This window comes from Castanea sativa, chromosome 9, assembly GCF_040712315.1.
Source record: "Castanea sativa cultivar Marrone di Chiusa Pesio chromosome 9, ASM4071231v1".
In the NCBI taxonomy this organism is placed as follows: Eukaryota; Viridiplantae; Streptophyta; class Magnoliopsida; order Fagales; family Fagaceae; genus Castanea; species Castanea sativa.
In genome coordinates, this window is record NC_134021.1 from 30900327 (window position 1) to 30919185 (window position 18859).

General features: G+C 37.0%; 1 protein-coding gene across 2 annotated transcripts in view; it reads right to left on the reverse strand.

The window, feature by feature from the left end:
• The window catches only part of LOC142610591 (valine--tRNA ligase, chloroplastic/mitochondrial 2), a 76613-nt gene that overhangs the window by 14093 nt on the left and 43661 nt on the right, over positions 1-18859 (reverse strand). For both annotated transcript variants that reach the window (XM_075782438.1, XM_075782439.1), the window contains 4 exons: positions 12789-12899; positions 12542-12679; positions 5177-5227; positions 4979-5091 (listed from right to left, as the gene is read on the reverse strand). In XM_075782438.1, the coding sequence (XP_075638553.1) occupies positions 4979-5091; positions 5177-5227; positions 12542-12679; positions 12789-12899 (413 nt within the window). The remainder of the gene's footprint in view (positions 1-4978; positions 5092-5176; positions 5228-12541; positions 12680-12788; positions 12900-18859) is intronic.

The following is an 18859-nucleotide window of genomic DNA, read 5'->3' on the forward strand; positions in this document are numbered from 1 at the left end:
GGGTTTTGGAAAAATTGGAGGATATGGTGGGAACTTTTTCTGTGTTAGTTCGGTGGCAAGGAGTGGAGGATGGTTTTCTGTGGGCTTGCTTAGGGTATATGGCCCAAATGACGATAATGAGAAGGTCACATGTGGGATGAGTTTGTTGGTATTCAACAATATTAAAGTGTACCGTGGTGCTACATTGGGGACTTCAACATTGTATGTTTTCTAAGTGAGCGGATGGGAGGTTCAAGACTGACTCCAGCTATGGAAAAATTTTAAGAGTTTATTGAGGATCTTAATTTGATTGATTTGCCTTTGGAAGGAGGGAGGTGTACTTGGTCTAGTGGCACAGACCAGCCTTTGACGTTTAGTATAAATAGAGCTTTGGTTTCTCATGATTGGGAGGAGCACTTGCAAACCTTACCTCATCCTATTTCAGGCCATTATCCAATCCTTTTGGAGGCAGGATAATGGCGAGGGAAAAAAAGCCCTTTCCAGTTTGAAAACATGTGGTTAAAGTTGGATGGGTTCGTGGATAGTATTCAATCTTGGTGGAATCAACATTCCTTTTTTGGTACTCCTAGCTTTGTGCTTGCCAAAAAGTTGAAGGCTTTGAAAGAAGAAAAAATTATTGGATGATTTGAAGAAATTAGATGCTACGGAAGGGGAGCTTGGACTCACAAATGTGGAGAAGCGTGAAAGGGTTGAAGTACGGTCCTTGGTTGAACATTTTCTTACCTTGGAAGCAATATCATCGAGATAGAAATCGAGAATGTTATGTATCAAGGAAGGAGATAATAATACTAAGTTTTTTCACAAGATGGAAAACTCATAGAAGGTATAATCATTTGGGTATTTTAGAGTGGATGCGGTGATATATGAGGAGGAATCTGAGGTGGCTGCCTAGGTAGTATAGTTTTTGTTATGGGTATACGATAGGGGTAAAATAGTAATATCATTGTACTCATTATTTTATATATATAATATTTAATGTGTTAGGGTTAAGTTAACAAACCCAACACACGTTTCCCTCACAACAGTTTAAAAAAAGATTTATATCAAGAGACAGAGGAGTAGAGACCTTTTGAGGACAGTTTGGAGTTTGATCAAATTGGGTGGGGGTGGGGAGGAGGGTGGCTCGAAAGGAAGTTTGAGAAGGAGGAGATCCTTCATGTTGTTAGAGATATGGAAGTTTGGATGGCTTCTCTATGGCTCTTTTCCACCATTGTTGGATAGTTGTGGAGAAATAGGTATTAACTATTTTCAAAGAATTCTATCAATATAGTAAGTTTGAAAAATCTCTCAATGCTACTTTCATTGCCCTTATCCCTAAAAAGAATAATACCTCAAATATTAGAGATTTTTGGCCTATTAGTTTGGTGGGGAGTGTGTATAAAATCTTGGTTAAGGTTTTGGAAAATCATTTGGGAGGGGTACTAGTTCAACAAATTTCTTAGTCCCAAAATGGCTTTGTGGGTGGAAGACAAATACTTGACTCAGTTCTTATCGCGAATGAATATGTGAATAGCCAAGTGAAGAGAAATATTCCAAGGGTTTATCTGTAAGCTAGATATTGGGAAAGCTTATGATCATATGAATTGGGAGGCACTCCAAAATTTGTTGAAGAGAATGGGTTTTGGGGAGAAGCGGTGTAAATAGATTCGTACTTGTATTTTCACAGTTCAATTCTCTACTTTGGTAGATGGGTCTCCAACTGATTTTTTGGAAGCTCAAGGGGATTAAGAAGGAATCCACTATCTCCTATGTTTTTTAATAAAAAAAAAATCATGATGGAGGTTTTTAGTAGGATGTTGAAGAGAATGGAGGGGGCAAGTTTAATACGAGGTTTCAAGGCCGAGGATAGGCAGGGTGATGAGGTATATGTTTCACATCTCTTGTTTGCAGATGATACGATTATTTTTTGTGATGAAGATGTGGAACAGATTCTTCATATACAAATGTTGCAACTCTATTTTCAAATTGTGACGGGCTAGAAGGTAAATGTGCATATGAGTGAAATGGTTTCCAATAGGAAAGGTTGATAATGTGCATGCTTATCTTGGGTTCTAGGGTTGGGTCTTTGCCTATGTCTTACATTGGCATGCCTTTGGGGGCTCCTCATAAGTCCCCTTCAATTTGGAATCCTATTTTGGAGAAAAGTGAGAGGAAATTAACAAGGTGGAAGAAGCTTTATTTGTTAAAAGGTGGTAGATTGACATTGCTCAAAAGTATGTTATTGAGTCATCCTACCTATTATTTGTCACTCTTCACAATTCCTACTTATGTGGCTAATAAGATCGAGAAGATGCAAAGTGTGTGCGCCAAGGGCTATTGGGCCTTGGGGATAAGGAAACTCATAACCTTTATTAAAGCCTTATTAGGGACTCTGGCAAGATTGGGTAGGGGTGTTCATGGTTGTGGCTTATGGAGAGCCATCTGAATGGGTTGGGAGGCATTCAGCCAACATACTCGTTTTGAGATTGGAGTGGAAAATAGAGTAAAACTCTGGCAAGATTGTTGGTGTGGGGAGAAACCTCTTCAATTGACTTTCCTAATTTTGTATGAGATTGCAATTAATAGAGAGGTTTCTGAAGAGTTTTCCTTAGTAGAGGTAGGGGGTGGGGGAGGGGAGCTAGGATGTAAGTTTTACTTAGGATCTGAATGATTGGGAGTTGGACTTAGTGTTGGATTTCCTTAGTATTTTGGAATCCAACACCCATTCAACTAAAAATGAGGATCGCATGAAACGGAAGTTGAAGAAGAATGGGAATTTGACATTCGTTCGTTTTATAATGAATTCCAAGGTCTTATTCCCATCGTCTTTCCTAGGAGGGTATTTGGAAAGTTAAGAAACCTCGACGAGTTTCTTTTTTTGTTTAGGCTGCAACTTGGGATAAGATATTTACGGGTTATAATTTGAGACTTGGGAGTTTCGATTTTGTTTATTGGCGTGTAATGTGTCGTTGTTGTGGGGAGACAATAGAACATTTATTGCTTCTTTGTGAAAAGGCTTATTGGTTGTGGTGTTTTATTTTCTTATCCTTTGGCATTATATGGGTCTTACCAAAATCGGTACTAGGTCTTCTTTTTGTTTGGTAGAATTGGTTGGGAAAGCACTCTTCACATATTTGGAATTTAGTTCCGTTGTGTTTGATGTGGTGTATATGGAAGGAGAGTAATAGGCGGACATTTGAGGATATGGATAGTTCGGATGGTCAGTTGCTTGCTTCTTTCAATGGTTCTTTGTTTGATTGGTCAAGGGCTTGGGAAATTACATCTAGTGAATCCCTCCCTTTGTTTATTAGTTCTCTTCTCTCTTGTATTTAAGTTTTTGTTTTTGCTCTTTCCTTTCTTTCTTTGCACTCCTAGATTATTTTGTGCCCCTTTGCATAAAATAGCTTTATTTATACATATCTTTCTTACTTATCAAAAAAAAAAAAAAAATGTAGGGACCAAAATGGTATTTTCATAAAAAAAACTAAAAAAGAAACTGAAAGCATATAATTGATAATTTTTTTCATACTTCGTATATGGTTTTTTCAACTAATTGGACTTGGCCAGTATGTCAAGGAAATGTACATCATTCTTTTATGTTACTTAGGATAGCTACTCAGTTTCAACTAATTGGACTTGGCCAGCACATCAAGGAAATGTACATCATTCTTTTATGTAGCTACTCACTTTCCAACCGTACCAGACATCTATGGAGAAACCTTAGGTTTGTGTCTAACCAGTAACAGGGTGTTTGGATAAGCAAAAACTGAGTTATATAACTCAGTTTTCATCACCCAAAACTCAATAAATGTGGGGCCTACTGAGAAAATGCATGTTTGGACAGATTCTTGAGTTTTGTTCTCATCACTCAAAACTCAAAAATTTGAGTTTGAGTGATGAAAACTGGAAACAAGATTTTGCTGTTTTCATGTTATTGGATTTGAGTTTCAATGGCAAGATTGTTGCATTGGTGGGTCCCACAACAATGTGTTGTCATGTCATATTAATTGAGACCGTTGGGGCTGGGTTCATTTTTCCTTGTTTCATTTCTTTTTCTTTTCCGTGGCACACTCTCATCTGTTCTTCTCTCACTCTCACAGCACCACATACCCACACTCTTTCACCTTCTCTCTTCCGCCTCTCACATTTCTTCCCTTGAAGAATCTGGTGCATCTGAAGTTAAGAAGCTGTCCAGCCGAAGAGGACCTGTCCAGCTGAAGACACGAGCTGATCGAAGGACACGATCTGTCACTGGCGGTCTGTTCTGCCAATTTTGGGTCTGACCAAAGGACACGGCCCCTCTCTCTTTTACACACCATTGATGCTGTAATGGTGTGGCTAGCTATCTTCAGCTTATGTTGTGCTTTAATAGAAATAAATTTTGTAGCCATCAAGTCTAGAGTCAATGGGAATATGGAATACATTGTTAATTTGATCACCATGCATGTTGTTTGGTACAAATCTATCGCAAAAGCTTTTATCTTTTCAAATTTTTATCTCCAGTTCCAGGCCACAGAAGCAATGGTGGGTTGGTTGATTGCTGAATTATTATCTTAGGCTCTTAGCATAATGCAAGAAAAGTTATGCCATGCCACCCGTCTCTATCTGAAAGCCATAAACAATGGTGAGTGATAGCTCGAAGTGAAACATGTCAAAGTCGGGAAGAGAGGCGTGAAATGAAAAAAATGAAAGAGAAGGAAGATAGAGAAGGGACTGTTCTGACCCAGCACAGTAAATGGGTCCCACCACTTTGTCTAATATTTTAAGTTATAGGGACCAAGAATGAAACCAAAAAAGTTTTAATTTGAGTGAGTGCAAAAATAGAGATAGTGATATGAGTTATGGGAATTGAGTTTGAATTATGAGTTATAATAGATGATGCTCAATCCAAACAGGCCCTAAGTGACTATTCTCTAAAATATAACTGAATATGGATAAAATATAAAGATTTATATTCTGATAAAAACTTCATTATTATTATTATTATTATCAGACTTACCAATCAGCAAAATCACCCCAAAAGAAATCATATATTTCTCTTCCAACATCTCCAAAGAAAAATTTATCATAACTTGCGGTGGTCATGTCAATAAGCAAATGAAGTTTCGAGACCTGGAATTAGGAGAAAGAAAAATGGTAACTAAAGGAGATACATTGAATTGGCAATATAGAAAACAAATTTTCACAGTTGTCTTACCACCCAACGTTCTGGTAAAGGTATCCCAATTAGAGACTCCTCACTGTCAAACTGACAAAAAAAAAATCTTTTAAATATACAAAAAAATATTTTATATATATATATATATATATATATATATATATATCCTTGATGACATGATGGCTATGAGTAATTGCAAATATTTATCTTCACATTTATGGTTTTTTTGGTCAAAGAACTAATCTGGTCATCCAACAACAGAGTTAATGTTCAATTTGGTCCTTGAACTATTAATTATGTCAATTTAGTTCATCAACTATTAATTGTGCCAATTTAGTCCCTCAACTTTCAAAATTAAGTAAATTTCATCCTCAAATGCTTTTTTTTTTTTGGATAAGTATCCTCAAATGCATTACATGATGTTTCCTTAACAAGTTGGATTTTCTAAATAAGCCAAACAAAATAGGAAGGAGGGAGTAATAAGTACAATCAATTGTATTAAGACTCAAGAATACAAAAAGCATAATGGAAACAAAATGGAGTATACTGGCTGTATCACCCTTATTGTCCCGTCCATTTAAGGGTACAAAGAGCCTATAGAATTACATTTCCCAAGGTTGACTCCATCCAAAGACATACAATAGAAACGAGTGCCTGCATATTGGGACTTAAACCTCTCAATATTTAACTCTAGCCCTTCAAATATTAATTGTGCCAATTTAGTCCCTCAACTTTCAAAATTAAGTAAATTTCATCCTCAAATGCTTTTTTTTTTTTGGATGAGTATCCTCAAACGCATTACATGATGTTTCCTTAACAAGTTGGATTTTCTAAATAAGCCAAACAAAATAGGAAGGAGGGAGTAATAAGTACAATCAATTGTATTAAGACTCAAGAATACAAAAAGCATAATGGAAACAAAATGGAGTATAGTGGCTGTATCACCCTTATTGTCCCGTCCATTTAAGGGTACAAAGAGCCTATAGAATTACATTTCCCAAGGTTGACTCCATCCAAAGACATACAATAGAAACGAGTGCCTGCATATTGGGACTTAAACCTCTCAATATTTAACTCTAGCCCTTCAAAAGTTCTCTGATTTCTCTCCTTCCAAATCTGCCACATCTGAAACCCTCTTTATGAGTGAAATAGGTTTCAACCCCAGCTTTGTAGTTCTCCCATCAATGCTTCAAGCATTACGAACTTTACTCCAAAAACCACACATGAAATTCCATGACCCTCACTATTGGGGAATGCAAAAGCAAATGATCAACATGCTCCGCATGCCATTTCACATTGCACATCAATTAACAACCACCACACCTCATTTCTAGAGATTTTCCATGGTGAGTACTGAGTAGCCACACATAGAAAGCCACAGTCAAAGGAGCCTTACCCTCCATATTGCCTGCCAAGGGAATTTGGAAACAGAATTCCCTCTTAAAGCCTAATAATACAAGGCAAACACTGAAACACCCATTTTTCTTAATTTCCAAATCACCTTGTCTTTCATACACAAACTAATTTGGATGGAAAATAACATCTCAGAGAAATTATCTAATCACTGCAACTCCTAGTCCTCATGTCATCTTTCAAGATTCCCGTGAACCTAATAGATTTTAAACCTTCCCTTGTTTGGTTGTAGCTCAAGGGGATTCAGATGTCCACAAGCGTATGAATTGCCACCAAACCTCAATTCTATGGTAAAGTTGATTCCCTCAAAAAAAGGTGGGTGTCTACATTCTAAAGGCTATGAAAATTTATAATAAAAGTGACAATCATACCCTCAATTTAGTACCATTTGACTAACAAAAATATAGTTTTTCTTATCTTATACAATCCCCAATTTATTACCCTTTGTCTTAATTTAATTTTTTTCATTTGAGTTTATGTGAGCTATTGTTATCTATTTTTTATCCCAATTTTATTTAATTTTTGACATAACATTATTGAATGTCTAAAAGTAGAATATATGAGATAATTCAAGTTTATCATGTACAAGGGTTTTCTGGATAGAATAACCAGTCTTAAAGGATCCTCACATCAGAGGTATTCTTATCAAATTCCTAATCAAATTAAACATGGTATAATTACAGTCTTCGACATTAAGGCATCATGCCAATGACCTCTACCTCAAGAGGCACCTCCTTCCTTTGTAGATTTGAGGTGGATAAGGGCACTAGCTCTCAAATTTTGGCATGACTTATGGTGTGGAGATCAGGTTCTATTAGAGGCTTTTTTGGAACTGTATCATATTGAGCATTTCAAGTAGTGTTTAGCGGCTCACATGCAATGTTCTATTGCTAATCTTGATCAGACCTGTTGAGTTATTGTTGTTACTTTCTCTATCCACTTTTTTTTTTTTTTTTTTATATTGCTTGAAGTATAATTTTGTAATCTTGCTATATTGCTTTAACATAAATATATTAGTCTCATCACACGCGCTTTGTGCGTGCAATGAGGTTCTCTTTTTTTGTTGGGGTTTAGTATCATAATTTTTCCTTCATCACAATTTGAAAAAATAGATAGGTTTTTTTTTTTTTTTTTGAAGAGAATAGGATTTCTATTTTAATTAGAAGCTTTGCCGTGTTTATCCAAATCCAAATTGATAATGTAATACATCCAAAAAAAAAAAAAAATTAATAAGGTAATAGTTTAAAAAAGAAACATGGGATAGTTTTTCCTTTTTTTTTTTGGAAGGGGTAGTTATTTTCTTTTTTTTTTAAACGTCGGTAGTGGGAAGTTAATAACCAGTAGTTTTTTTTCTTTTAACTTTTGTCTATTTATGGTTTTAACCTCATTTCTTATTTTCAGGAATAAGGATAGATTAAATAAATTAGGGGTATTTTTGGAAGTGAAAAAGGCAATAACTAATTTTCTGAATTCTCTTAATATATAGAGATGCTAGGTGTGGGCTTGACTAACTATGCCCTAAACCTTACTTTTCTGTCTCTCCCTAATCTCCTCTTCCCTTTTTTCTTTGTTAACCCTAATTTTCATATTCTACAACTCAACTTGGCATCAGAGCGCCCCGATCCAGCCCTAGGACCCATCAAATTGATCCTGGGATAATAGAGGGTGCTGGCATCAGCATCTGTACACTGACCTCAGCATGACACCATGTTGACATTGGGACTGGTACAGATAGCTTGGACTGGCGATCATATGGTTTACTTGCCTCTCTCTCAAAGTAAATAAGGTAATTTTTGTGAAATTTTTAGGAGCCATTTAGAGTGAATGGTCTTTTTTTTATATAAGTACTAAATTATGTAAATAAGGAAACGAGTCACCCAAGAATACTGGAAGTATATTGGGGTAAACAATCTTCTAATACCCAAACCACCCGAAGAAAGAGGAGTACAAACATCTGCCCATATAACTAGATGAGGTTTAGTCTCTTTCAATACGATTAGCCACATCTGCGGGAATAGGAAAAAAAGAGAGAAGTTAGGTAGGCAAGCTCGAAAGAGCACTCTTAATATAAGTGACTCTTCCTCCCTAGATAAATATAAACATTTCCATCCTGCAAATATCCTTTCCTCCTCTAAAATTGGATTCCATATGTCCTGTCTTTGAAATTAGCACCCAATGGAAGACCCACCCTACTTGCATCCTAGCACATCCACCAAAAGCATAATGTTCTGAACCACCGCCATAGGAACCAACTCAGACTTGCCCTGATTAATTTTTAAACTTGAAACTGCCTTTAACCAGATGAGCACCATACGTAGTAGCAAAAGTTGATCAACATCAGAGTCACAGAAAATCAGAGTATCGTCAGCAAAGAGATGAGACTTTACTAAAGAACTTCCTTCTAGATTGCCCACCCTGAAGCCTGATACACGACCCTCATTGACAGCCTTATCCAACATTTTACCCATTGTATCCATGACAATGACGAAGAGCAAAGGAGACAAAGGATCACCTTGTCTATATTTTCCAATGGCTTTTGGGTTTATTGGCATTCTTTTTTATGTGTGATTTTGGAGCTTTTTTTCTTGTTTTATTGGTTGGGCCTAGCCCCATAAGGGCTAAATCAAACCAAGGAAGATTAGTTTGATGGTTATTTGCAGATTTGTGAAATTTTTTTTGCTTTGTGAATTTGAGAGGCTTGTCCTCCTTGGATTAGTGTTATGGAGTGTTGTTTCTTTGTTCAAGTTTCACTTGTTTTTCAGCCCTTTTACCCTGATGGCTTCATCATGGCTTTCTTTCAGAAATGTTGGAGTGTCGTGAAAAAGGACGTAATGGATTTTTTTGACAATTTTCATTGCCACTCTATGTTTGAACGGTCTTTGAATGCTTCGTTCCTCACTTTAATTCCTAAGAATTGTAATGCCGTTAACATTAAAGACTTTCGCCCCATCAGTTTGGTGGGTAGTGTGTATAAGCTACTGTCCAAGGTGTTGGTTAATAGGTTGAGGGTGGTTTTGGATAATCTCATATCTGAGACTCAAAATTCGTTTGTTGGTGGAAGGCAGATTCTGGATTCAGTGCTTATTGCAAATGAATGCCTGGATAGCAGGTTGAAGAGCAGAATTCAGGGTGTGGCTTGCAAGCTGGATATTGAAAAAGCTTATGACCATGTAAACTGGGAGACCTTGTTTTATTTGTTGGGCCGGATGGGTTTTGGGTCGAAATGGAGGGGGTGGATTAAGGCATGCATTTCGTCTGTCTGTTTTTCAGTCCTGGTAAATGGATCTCCTGAAGGTTTTTTTGGAAGTTCTCGTGGGTTGAGACAAGGGGACCCTCTATCCCCGCTGTTGTTTCTTTTGATAATGAAAGTTTTAAGTAGACTCTTGAAGAAGACAGAGGAGTGTAATTTTATTCGGGTTTTCATGTGGGAGCTGTGAATTCTACTAGGGTGAGTATTTCCCATCTGTTATTTGCTGATGACACTATCTTATTTTGTGATGCCTCTAGGGAACAGCTGCTATCCATAAGGTTGGTGTTGTCTTGTTTTCAGGCGTTTACGGGTTTGAAGGTCAATGTAGGGAAAAGTGAGATTGTCCCTGTTGGGGAGGTGAATAATCTAGATGCTTTGGCTAATGTTCTTCATTGTAGAGTGGACAATTTGCCTATGAAATATTTAGGGATGTCGTTGGGAACTATTAAGACAACCTCGATTTGGAATCCTATTTTGGAGAAGAAGCTTTCTGGGTGGAAGTGTCTCTATTTATCTAAGGGTGGTAGGCTCATGTTATTAAAGAGTACCCTCTCAAGTCTCCCGACGTACTTTTTATCTCTTTTTCCTATTCCTAAAGTTGTGGCGGCTAGATTGGAAAGTATTCAGAGGAATTTCCTTTAGGGGTCTTCTGAGGGGTGCTTCAAATATCCTTTGGTGGCATGGGATAAGGTGTGTTTACCCGTTGAGATGGGTGGTTTGGGGATAAGAAATGTGGTGTCATTTAATCAAGCTCTATTAGGGAAATGGCTGTGGAGATATGGCTATGAAGTTACTCATCGATGGCGGCGTGTTATCTCCTTAAAATATGGCAAGGGTCAAGGGGGTGTGGAGCACTAATGTTTGCAGGAGGTCCCATGGGTGTGGCCTATGGAGTAGCATTAATGAAGGATGGGAGAGTTTTTCTAAGCATCTGTCTTTTGTAGTGAGGGAAGGCACTCGTATCTGCTTTTGGCTTGATAGGTGGATTGGTGATGCTACTCTAAAAGATCTCTATCCTGAGCTCTATGTATGTTTAGCGGTCAAGGATGCTTGTATCTCTGAGGTTTTGTGGATTCCAGAAGGGGGTACTATTAGAGTGTGAAATTTAACGTTTTATAGAGCTTTTGAAGATTGGGAGTTGGCTGCATCGTATTCTCTACTTTTTTTGATAAGTTTCTCTACTTCAGCTTATCCAAACTCGTATTCCTCAGGGTAATAGGAGAGATACCCTTTACTGGCAGCTTAAAGGGGATGGTAAGTTTAACACTCGGTCTTACTACCTTGCAATCCAGGGTGCTTTGAATTCTTTGTTTCCTTGGAAGGGGATTTGGAAACCAAAGATTCCTAAGCGCGTGGCGTTCTTTCTGTGGTCTGTTGCTCATGGTCGAATCCTCACTTTGGATAACCTAATGCTTAAGGGTCACCCTTTGGCTAATAGGTGTTGTATGTGTTGCTGTGATAGGGAGTCGGTTAACCATCTTCTTCTTCATTGTCCTGTTACCCATTCCCTATGGACTTTTATTCTTCAGGCCTTTGGTATTCTTTGGGTTATGCCAGGATCGGTGGAGGGTTTGTTATCTTGCTGGCATCAGTGGCATGGGAAGCATAACTCGAACATTTAGAACTTAGTTCCAGGGTGCTTAATGTGGATTGTGTGGTTGGAACGAAATCGTCGATCCTTTAAGGACAAAGAGAAGACGCTGGTTGAGTTAAAATTTTTATGCCATTGTAGTATTTTGGAGTGGTCTCGTTGTTGGGGTTTTACAGATTGTTCTTCTCTCTCTAAGTTTTTGTCCTCCCTTAGCTTAGTTTTCTGAATACCCTTGGTTTAGTGTGCTGTTTTTTCCTTTTATTTCTTGTTGTTCATCATCATGAACTTCCTGTATTTCTTTTTTCTATCATTTATAAAAGTTTTCTGATTACCTATTAAAAAAAAAAAAAAAGAGTGGCTGGTTGTAATCTTATTTGTTGTGATATCGCTAGAGAGTTGGGGACTATTGTTTTAAGTCTTTTCCGAAATCAGTGGGTCACATGTCAAAGCGTGATTGATCTGTTATCTAGTTGGCAAGGTCAGTTGGTAGATCTCAATGGATAGGCATTTCAAATTCACCCTTGTTGTCTCATGTGATGCATTTGGAGAAAAAGAAATAGTTGGATCTTAAAAGTGTGTGAAAGATCAATTGTATACCTGAAACTCTTATTCCTAACTCCTAAGATGCGTATATGACTGGATGACAACCACAAAATATTATTCTTTTTCGAAATTATTTGTGTAGCTTGATCTTTGTAATTTTTGATAAATTACTAATTGTCCAAAAAACTTAAGCTGTAAGGAAATGATAAATTTGATCATTTAACCATAATTCTAACACTCTCTCTCTCACGTGTGAACCTGAACTCCCCCTTAAAAAGTGGGGCCTAATACATGGGATTTTTAACATTTTAAATAGGAAGTAGAGTGGAGACTAGAATTGAACTCAAGACCTCCTACTTTGATACCATGATAAATTCCAATTTTCCCAAAAACTTAAATTGCTAGGAAACGGTGAATTTAATCACTTAACCATAATCCTAGCAATTTCCTATCATAATTGATGGTGTATCTGTTGTATACTTTCTCTGTACGTAATTAATCTTTCCTCTCTGGTTAAACAAAGAATGTTCTATAAAATATAGGTTTTTTCCTAGCATCATGGTATTATTTCATTGACCTCATCAAAAGAGAATAAAAATGAACAAACCTTATAAGCCAATATATTTTTCCAAGCAGATGCATCATTCCGAGTAGGTAAATTCTGCAACAAAAAGTTACCGGCATTCCACAATTTGTTGGTGAAGGCCTTGTTGGCGGTCAACCTCTCAGTGGATAAATTAAGGTCCTGCAAGAAATGGATATAAGTCAGTTGATAAGGTAAATTTTCATAAGCCCATAGAGTCTGTTAAAATGTTGAAACAATGCAGCGTTTAAAGGAATTATAACAAACAAACCTGGCCAGGAGTTCCTAGGGCAAGTGTGAAACGTAAAGCATCAGTGCCAAAATCCTTGATAGTATCAATTGGATCTATAACATTACCCAGTGTTTTTGACATTTTATGCCCCTGAAAAGATTTATTAGAAGTACAAAGACAGATCAATATATAGGGCAATGGTAAACTATATAGCCACACTAGAAAGATTTTTTTTTTTTTTTTTGATAAGCCAAGGAAAAAAAAAGATGTCCTAAACACCTAATGAGAATAAAATTGATCTTGTCAAAAGAGAGCATACGATTCCATTTCACAGTTTATTTTGAACTTCATTGCAAACATATTGCTGCAAAAGCTTTCAAACTTACAAAAAAGTATTGTGAACTTTTCAATTTTTGGCATTTCCTTTTCTTTTGCGTTTTTTTTTTTTTTTTTTAATTTTTTGGGTGGGGGGAGTCAGGAAGAAAATATTGAAAGAAGATTGGTACAAGAGGGAGGTAGTCTAAACCCAATACAAAAGAAAAAGCACTAGCTACATATGCACTATGCCCCTAAGGACTAGTCTATCACAATTGAGGGACTAATCAAACACCCACAAAACACACACTTAATCAATATCCAATCAATCATGGGGCATCACAATATCTTTCTAGAATGATACAACTCTCACTAACACTCCCACTTGAAGCTGATATAGGTCATGTAAACCTAGCTTGGAACAAATACTCTTCTCGACTCTACATAAAGACTTTGTAAAGACATCAACAAGTTGGTCCTCAAATCTCACAAATGGTGTAGCTATTTCTCCACTCAGTATGAGAAACGAAATGGTAGTCTACTTCAATGTACTTGTTCCTTTCATGGAACATGGGGTTGGAAGCAATATGCATATCTATCATAGGATAGTGGAATAGGAGTAGGTACTGAGAAGCCTAACTCTCAAATGAAGTGTTGTAACCAAGGTAGCTCACTAGTAACATGCGACATTGCTTTGTATTTTTCTTTTGCACTCGACCACGAAAACTCTATTATGCTTCCTACTTTTCCATGTTATAAGGTTTCCTCCTAAGGTGTAATACCCCGTGGTGAACCTTCTATTTGAAAGTGATCTTGTCTAGTCAGCATCAACAAAGCCATCTACCTTAAGATGAATGCTTTTTCAACAATTTGCCTTGTCCTAGAGCTCTATTTAGGTATCGCGCGTCCCAATTTGAGATTCTTGGAGTTCCTAAGAATTGACTCACCACACTAACTATGTATGAGATAAGCTTCCCAACTAATTAACGGAAGGACAAAGTTCAGTTACAAAATTAGTTGTAGTTTAAGGCTATAAACTCACTCAGTAAAATAAATATTACAACATATTTTGAAAATCTAAACGTTGAATTGCATGTTTTTTATGCTCTTAATACACATTAAATTTTGTGTCAATCGGATATTATTTACTATATGATCTATATATTTTTATTTTGAGCATAATTTTAAATTACAAAAACTTACAATTTAAAAAATTTATAGATGACATGGCTATTGATCTTTAATTTTATTGAAATTTTGCAAGTATAGAGGATATAAGAAGATGTAATCCAATGGTGAATTTATCAAAATTCACCTCCAATAAAAAGATATTAAGTTTGTAGCCTAAGGTTACAAGTAATTTTATAGCTAAACTTTATCCTTAACAGAATTGGTTAAGATTTGAAAGAGTTGTTGTAAGAATTGTCTTAATTTGGTAATGCCTTCAAAATCATCCCCAATAATTACTGTCATTCATATAGACAACAAGTAGTATGCGTTCAGTATTAATATGTAAATTGAAAACCCAATGATTTGCAGAGACCTAATTCCATGACAACTTTAGAAAATTTTCCAAAAAATGCTCTTGGTGACTATTTGAGACCATATAATGTTTTCTTTAGCTTGTAGACACTACCCTAATACTCCTTAAGCAACCAATCCATGTGGTTGCCCATATATACTTCCCAAGGTGGGTCACCATGGAGAAATGCGTTCTTGGCATCCAACTGATAGAGAAGACAATCAAGATTGGCCACAAGGGACATCAAGAATTGTCAATGAATAACCAAGAAATACATAGTGAAGACCAAGTTTGTCAAATCCTTGAACAAAATTGTGATTGTAACAAACATATCCAAAAACTCTAGGAGGCGAATGGAAGTATGAAGAAGAAGGAAACAGGATTAGAGTGAGGGGATGCTCCATCAAGAACAGTGGAAGGCATCTTGTTGATAAGGTAACATGTAGTCAATACGGCATCACTCTAGAACCATTTAGGCATGTTCGTATAAAACAAGAGGGCTTGAGCCACATTAAGAAGCTGTTTCTTTTTGCGCTCAGTAACACCAATCTGTTGTGGTGTGAGGACAAGTAGTCTGGTGTACAATTCATTTGTCAAACATATAAGAGGGAAATGATGACTTTGAGACATTTTCCCATTGTCAAATCATAAGATATGAGTTTCTGGCCAAACTGAATTTTTTTTTTTGAAAAGTAAGAATGATATATATATATATATATATGAAAGGCTACTCTATGCATGAAAAGCACAGAGCAAACCAGAAAGTTACAAGAATAAAAAAGCAGAGAAAATACATAGAAGAAAACCAAGCAACAGATTAATTACAAAAGAGAAAGAGAGCTAAGACAAGAAGGGAAAGAATCACTAGTCGTGAGTCTCCAAGCCCGAGACCAATCAAAGAGAGTAAAAGAAGCAAGAATTTGATTGTCAGAACTATCCAAATTCTTAAAAGTTCACCGATTCCGTTCCTTCCAAAGACACCATAGTATGCACAACAGAACTGAATTCCAGATCTGAGATGAATGTTTCCCTAACCAATTCCACCAGCCATAAAACAAATTTGGAATCGATCTAGGTATGACCCACGACATTCCAAAAGTTATAAAAATAAAGCTCCACAACCGATAAGCCATCTTGCAATGAAGAAGTAAGTGGTCCACCGTCTCCTCACAGTGTCGACACATAATGCACCTGTCCACAAAATCCAAGCCCCTCAATCTCAAGTTATCACCTGTTAGGATCTTATTCCAAACTACACACCAAACGAAGAAAGAAACACGCCTCAGGGCCTTTACTCTCCATATACCTTTCCAAGGAAAGACAACTGAAGGAGAATCTTACAACTTGTTATAATACGACCGAATGTCAAAATCTCCATTAGGCTTCAACTTCCATCTCAACCAGTCTCCAACATCCATTGAAGGAGTATTGGCTCCCAAGATACAAAGAAAATGCAGCCCTTCATGCATCTCCCAATCATTAAATTCCCGAATAAAACGAACATCCTAAGTTCTTCTACCCTCTGCCCCCTGCCTTGACAAAGAAGCTTCTACAAAGGTCTCCTTGTCAATAGCAATACCATACAGCCTCGGGAAATCCAATTGGAAAGGTTGATCCCCATATCACCCATCTTGCCAAAATCTCACTCTATTCCCCAACCCAACAACAAAATGTGCATTTTTGCTAAAATCCTCTCAGCCCATGTGAATACCTCTCCACAACCACACCCATGAAGTCCCCTACCTAACTTAGAAGTCCATCCCCCCCCACTCTTCCCTAAACTTTGAAGCTACCACCCTCCTCCATAGCCGATTCTCCTTTTTCCCAAACTGCCATAGCCATTTCTCCAATAAGGCCTTATTGAAAGTAGTAAGTTTCCTTATACCTAAACCACCATTGGCTATAGGCGCATAGACTTTATCTCTCTGATGTCAAACTGAATTTTGAGTTCAGAGAGAGTTTTTATTAAGAATAACCAAGTCATTCAGCAATAGTCATCAACAAAGTAAGCAAAGTGACAAGTGGTCTGGTGTACAATGCGTTTGTCAAACATATAAGAGGGAAAGGATGACTTTGAGACATATTTTCACATTGTCAGATCATAAGATATGAATTTCTGACCAAACAGAATTTGATTTCAAAGTGAGTTTTTATTAAGAATAACCAAGTCATTCGTCAGTAATCATCAACAAAGGTAACAAAGTAATGAACATAATTTGACATAACATAACATAAAATAACATCGAAGAATACTAATCCAAAGGGGTTAGCTTGTCTAGATGTAACTATTAGCTAGTTTATTTCCTAGTAGTTAAAGATTATATATAGGCTTCGTATGTAAAAGTAGAATTAGTTTTTTTTTTTTTTTTTAATGTAAATTTAACTTAGTTTCAGACCTGGACAAAAAGTCTGTTTCTCCAGTTTTTCTTTGTAATTCCAACTTTGATTGTTAATTCTAAGGCAATTCTAGCAAGTTCTCAGTTATTTGATCTTGACTTCCATCATTTCATATTAGAGCACAGATCTGGTTTCCTTTTTCCCTACTGATTTGATCATTTGATCCATAGATTTCCTTGTGTTTCTTTTTTTTTTTTTTTGCTCTCTCCATTCAAGTCGTTGAATCAGATCTAGGTTCCTTGTACCAATCAAATCTGTATTGTGCTGCTGTTGCAGCTGCAAAATATCACAAATTTGATCACTTGTGCTGTTGCTGCCATTTGCAATTTTTTAAAAATTTTGAAGCTTCTAATGGCCCAAAGGAGAGGAAAGAGAGGTGGAAAAAGGGGAAATCAAATGGAAGTTGGGGAAGGAGTTAAAGCCAACCCTCTAGTGAACAGGAATGGTGGATGGAATCAAAATATAGAGAGAGGATATGAGATTGCAGAATCAAGGAGACAAGTTGACTCACTTACAGAGGTGGTGCAGCGTTTGCAGCCTCCTCATGAGGCTATTGATGAGTCTAATGACTCTCATTCTCATTTTGGAGTTCCTCCAAGGGAAAGCCCTTGTGTGGAAAGAAATGAGCCAAGGCTAGACTACAACTTCAAGGTTGAAATTCCAGAATTTCAAGGGAGTCTCAAACCGGAAGACTTTGTGTATTGGCTTAACACCGTTGAGATGTTTCATTATTATGAGGTTATGGATGAAAAGAAAGTGAAGGTAGTCGCTATTCGCCTTAAGGGAGATCTTCCGCTTGGTGGGAACAATTACAAATTTCTTGCCAACGAATTGGTAGAGTCAAGATCAAGATTTTTTTTTTGATAAGTAACAAAGAAATTTTTATTAAAAACCAAAGCCCAGAACATAGGAAATGTACAAAAAGGCAAAAACATCAGGAAACCAAATTACAAAGATCTAGCAATACAGGAAAGGAAATACAGGAAAAAGATGGTAAAACAAGACACCATTCGAGAAGAGTAAAAAAGAAGGAACACTTAAGCTCAATCACAGACTGTTCACAACCCTCAAAGCTTCTAGAATTCCGTTCCCGCCAAATACACCACATCAAACAGAGCGGCACAAGCCTCCAAATAACTATATTACGATGACGCCTGAATTTGCATGTCCAACAATCTAACAAATCCACTACCCTCTAAGGCATCACCCAACAAAGACCAAACAAGCTAAAGATCATACCCCACATCTCAAAGGCTATAGGGAGAAGATGAAGAAAAAGCTCTGTGAGCAATTTCTTCCTTTCAACTACACCCAAGCACTCTACAAAGACCTACACAAACCTTAGGCAAGAAGGTAGTGTTGAGAAGTATATGGAGGCATTTCACCAGCTTGTAGTAGGGGTAGATTTAAATGAAAGTGGAGAACAAATGGTTGCAAGGTACTTGAGTGGATTGAAGCCATCCATCCAAGATGTCCTTATCCTTCAATCATTGTGGAACATGCCAGAAGCCTACAACCGGGCTTTATTGGTGGAGAAACAACAAACTAGGCCTGCTTTGAGATCTGGACAGTGTGGTTCCAGGTATGGTCAGGGGATTTTTAACCAATCTAAGGTTGGGAATTCAAGTACAAATGGGAGAGGAGAAACTTCTGGTGTTGGACAGCAACCAACAGGTCCTGTATCTGCTATTACAGCCCCAAAACAGCCCCCAAACAGCCACTGTTTAGGGCAGCCAGCCAGCCCCTTATTTTTACTTCTCAAATCTGTCATATATTCTCATTAATTTCAGCTTTGACTTATGCTGTGATAGCCTGCCTAGATGTGACTATTAGCTAGTTTATTTCCTTGTAATTAAAGATTATAAATAGGCTTGTT